The sequence below is a fragment of the Chanos chanos genome, chromosome 13 (genome assembly GCF_902362185.1).
Source record: "Chanos chanos chromosome 13, fChaCha1.1, whole genome shotgun sequence".
Lineage (NCBI taxonomy): Eukaryota > Metazoa > Chordata > Actinopteri > Gonorynchiformes > Chanidae > Chanos > Chanos chanos.
This window is the reverse complement of record NC_044507.1, coordinates 1,827,993-1,832,500: the sequence shown is the minus strand read 5'-3', so window position 1 is coordinate 1,832,500 and position 4,508 is coordinate 1,827,993. Positions and strand designations below refer to the sequence as shown.

The following is a 4,508-nucleotide window of genomic DNA, read 5'->3' as shown; positions in this document are numbered from 1 at the left end:
GGTAAAAACTATGCTTACATCACGAATGAGAACAAAACAACCTCCATTTTAAAGTAAATTTCAAATATATGTTTGTGTCTGTACCATGTATATCTGTAATGATAATCAATAACCTTTATGTTAACGAACACTGTAGAAGAGACTTGTAGCTGTTGTAACGCAACACTGTCAATCAAAGACTAAAATGGAAGAATTTATCGGCCATGTTCACCGCTCCCAGTCTCGGTAAGGTGATTTCCAAAAGGGGAGAAACCACCAAATCCCGTCGTGTTTACAGCCTACATCATCGCCTCGCTCGTCTTGCTCGGCAGGGCGTGTGCCTCCGTATACGGTAAATGAGGACGTACGGTAATGCGCCAGCCAACGGCCAGAGAGGAAGAAAGGGGAAAAAATCAATCGCCTGCACGTCCTCCCCGCGGCCATTCCGCACAATTTCACAATTACATCCCTCCATCCAAGGACGTTTAATACACAAATACAAGAACATACGCCCGCGCGTGACACAACAACCGCAACATCAGCTCATAACCTGGCTATGCAGATCGCATGAAAAGCAGACAGACGTGTTTGTTCAGTGCAACACATGTTATTGTTTTCTTAAAATAAAACAGTACTGACAACTGACATGGAAACTGGCCGTTGTGTACGGCTTACTTTGACGAGGTTCGTTGTGTCAGCGGCCGCCTTTGAGAAGAGAGAGGGAGGATACTGCGTGCGAGTCTGTTCAGTGCGTGTGTGTCTTACCTGCATCCCGGAGGAGAGAGGGAGTGGAAGGTGGAGAGAGAAAACATCTCTGTCCTGTCCGCCATCTTCTGCTCCACAAATGACTCTAAAAAGCGACTGCAGATACTGACGACGTGCAGCCCATTCACAGGCGGAGGGCTTTGCAGGCAAATACGAGCAAGCGTCTCTCTCTCTCTCTCTCACTGTCTCTCTCTCTCTTTCTGCTCTGGTCACACTGCAGATGCCACTGGCCGCTGCGACCTCGCTCCAGTCACACACACGCACTCAGCAACATCAAATCTGATCAGAATATCCAGTGACGCGAAGAAAAATGGCGGAGGAAAATGAATTTTTAAAAAAAAGAGGCACAGCTTTCAGTTTACTGGGTGAAAGTACACACTCCCTGTCTTCCCTCTCCGCCCGACTACGACTTCTAAAATACACCTGCTGCCGACACCAGGCGATGCCTCGCGTAACGTATGACTTAGCGCGCTACGGCCAGCTGTGCTTGGGTGGAGGGAGGGGGCTGTGGAGAGAGTAAGCGCGAGGGAGGGGTAGACGTTGCGTGTCTGCGTGCCCAAGCGAAGGGTCTGGTCCCCGTGCCTCAGATGGAGAGAGCTCTACGTAAGATTTGCAGCACGGTGATGCTGTGTGCGTGGGCAGATACAGGATGGGAGAGGCAGAGGCAGAGAGAGGCGCTGCAGCTCGTGTTGAATAAAACGGCCTTTCCCGCCCTCTGGCGATAGAGCTCTCAAGTCCAGTAAGATCACGAGGAGGATGAGTTACCACACGTCAATATTTTCGGTCTTTTTCGTTCACACACAGTATGAGGCGCCTAAAGCTGTTTGTCTCCAGAGCCCAGCGAGCTTTATAGGATATACATCGGAGCGTGCGCACAAAACAAATGAATTTTAAACAATTTAGATAAAGTTATTCTGCATGTTTACAATCAATACCTTACCACTACTACAGGGAATGATCACACAAAGAAATTACATAATATTACGCTATAACATGTGGTTGTGTAATAACACAGGCTGCGAAAAGGATGAACCGACTGAGATGGCGCAGTGGAGCTGTTCAGTGCCTGTGGTGCTGAAATCATTCAGCCTAAGTAGAGAGCGCCCCCTGTGGCCAAAATGATCGCTGACGGAAGTCAAGGAACATAATGTGCCGTCAGAACAGAGGTGTTTCTCCAAAATCGGCTGAGACAGAAAGCAGGGTTATCTTAGGACACTTTATCCAAGTGCCTTTATACTCTCTCTCTCTCTCTCTCTCTCTCTCAAACACACACACACACCCACAGAGGGAGAGCAAGAAAAACACAAAGCACACAGATTTTCAGAGTAACAGAAAAATGAGACCAGTAAAGAAAAATAGTGTTTATAAGAGTCATATTTTAAACATTGATATAAAGATCATGCCTATGGGTGGAGTTTTGTAAAGTGACATATTTCAGTATTACACACATACATTTTTATTTAAAATAAAACTCACGATGAAGATCCCACATTTTGTTAGGGAAAATCATAAAGATTTGTTGGATCTGTTCTCACTGGCGCTGAAGACCGGTGTGGTATTCAGACAGAGACAGAGGCTCCCTCTCCTACCATGTGCCACTCAGACTACACTATAACACCAATTAACCAAGTATCTCATCCCACAGAAACATGGACAGCATATTCATACAGGGTCACTGATCAGTCAAAGTCTTTCGACTGGAAATGACTGAGAGAAGTTTGTCATCGTGTATTAATGAACTTCAGCTATGTTCTTAAACAACACTGAGAAAAGCAATGTGGTGGCAGCACATGTCCAGTCACTGTCGTCATATCAAATAACTTCATCTTTTTAGAGCAATCCGGACGACCAAAACAAGGACCAGGATAAAAACCACCAGTCCACAGACAATGAGGAGCATCTTCTGCCCAGGGCTGAACTGAAAAGAATAAATATGAATTATAACATTTAACATCACAACTTTCCCTATTTTACAGGGACCGTCACTGTGAAAATTAAACAAATGGTGTTTGGAGAAGAGATATTATTCTCCTTTTGCCTGTGCCAGTGGAGGGTATCGTGAATCTGAGTTATATTTATTTTGTAAACATGTTCATTTATTAGTGAAGCGGAAAAGACACAGGTGTAATGTGATAGGTATGCAGTCTATTTTAGGATTACCAGGCTCGGAGAAGATTCCTCAGATTGTTGTTCAAGTCGTGAGAGATTGCGTTCTGCTTCATCTATCAGACTCGCCAGTGTGCCTGGAATGAGAACAGACAGAGAGAGAAGAGACAGGTGTCTAGATCTTTCTAGATCTTTCTCAGCTGGTAAAATAGCATTCCACACACACGACAGCAGGCTGAGTGATTTGAAAGAACTGTTTCATTATGAAAAAAACATCTTGACCATGATTAATGGTGATTAATGTGATAGGTTTTTGTTTTTAAATAACTAAGTAGCATTAATGACATTAGAATGTAGACTGTATCGATGGTTTCTGTAGAGTTCCTGAGTAATTTGCAGTTTAGGGTGTAACAGTATCATGCAGAGCTGAGACTGATGTGATGTGATAAGATACACACGTCTTTAATGACATTAGAATGTAGACTGTATCGATGGTTTCTGTAGAGTTCCTGAGTAATTTGCAGTTTAGGGTGTAATAGTATCATGCAGAGCTGAGACTGATGTGATGTGATAAGATACACACGTCTTTAATGACATTAGAATGTAGACTGTATCAATGGTTTCTGTAGAGTTCCTGAGTAATTTGCAGTTTAGGGTGTAATAGTATCATGCAGAGCTGAGACTGATGTGATGTGATAAGATACACACGTCTGTCAGTCCCTGCAGGGGGTCCCCTGTTACCCATGAGCGGGCTCTCCTCCGTTAGAGCCTTCCAGTGAAAGGACAGAAGTCATGCAAGAGGAAAGAGGGCAGAGAGAGAAAGGAAAGTTATCATGCGACTCTGAGACAGTGAATCTCTGAAAAAGAAAATATTCACGCCCTCTCCTCCAGACACTCCTGTCTAACAGTAGAAACTTTCCACTGCATACTGTGGACACTGACTACTCCTAGACTGAGATCTAAATCACTGAGAAGGAGTCACTGTTAAACATGCGTCTCACCTGCGGTTTTTGAATGTCTTACCTCAGGTGTGACTGTACCTTCTTCACCCTGTGATTGAAGCCTATAGAGCAACATAGACATATGAAAACATATTTGATAAATATGCAGTTTTTCTACAGTGATTTTTAAATTTAGGAGGAAAAGTGGGTGTGCCTTCATGCAATATATCAGTTATTTAGGTAGAGTGGCAGACCCTGGTCTTAAAGGTACAGATCTGATCTCAGTGTGTGTGTCTGTGTTTGTGTGTGTGTGTTTGTGTGTGTGTGTGTGTGTGTGTGTGTGTGTGTGTGTGTTTGTGTGTGTGTGTGTGCGTGCGTGTGTGTGTGTGCGTGTGTGTGTGTGTGTGCGCGTGTAGGTTTACAGAGAATTTTATTCTCACAGTGGGTCTCTTGAGGTACTTGCATCCTTTGATTTTCCTTGTAAAGACTTTACTGCAGATATTAATAGAGATACAGACAAAGTTTCATATTCACAAAACTTAACACTTTTCATCACATTTTTCCTCACACTTGGACAACCATCCTCATTCTTAGTGATAAAAACTATGAAATGAACTCACCCAGTTTATTTACAGGGTTCTGCTTATGGAGCTTGGGGTTCCTTACTTCTCCAGACATATCACTGCTCTTTTAACCCCACTAAAGCAAGAGCAGCCA

General features: G+C 43.7%; 1 protein-coding gene across 1 annotated transcript in view; it reads right to left on the bottom strand.

Moving 5' to 3' along the window:
• The window catches only part of mapk8ip2 (mitogen-activated protein kinase 8 interacting protein 2), a 31,322-nt gene extending 30,513 nt beyond the window's left edge, over nucleotides 1-809 (bottom strand). The window contains exon 1 of the mRNA XM_030790924.1: nucleotides 745-809. Coding sequence (XP_030646784.1) covers nucleotides 745-809 — 65 coding nt within the window. The remainder of the gene's footprint in view (nucleotides 1-744) is intronic.
• Nucleotides 810-4,508: the final 3,699 nt, after the last annotated feature.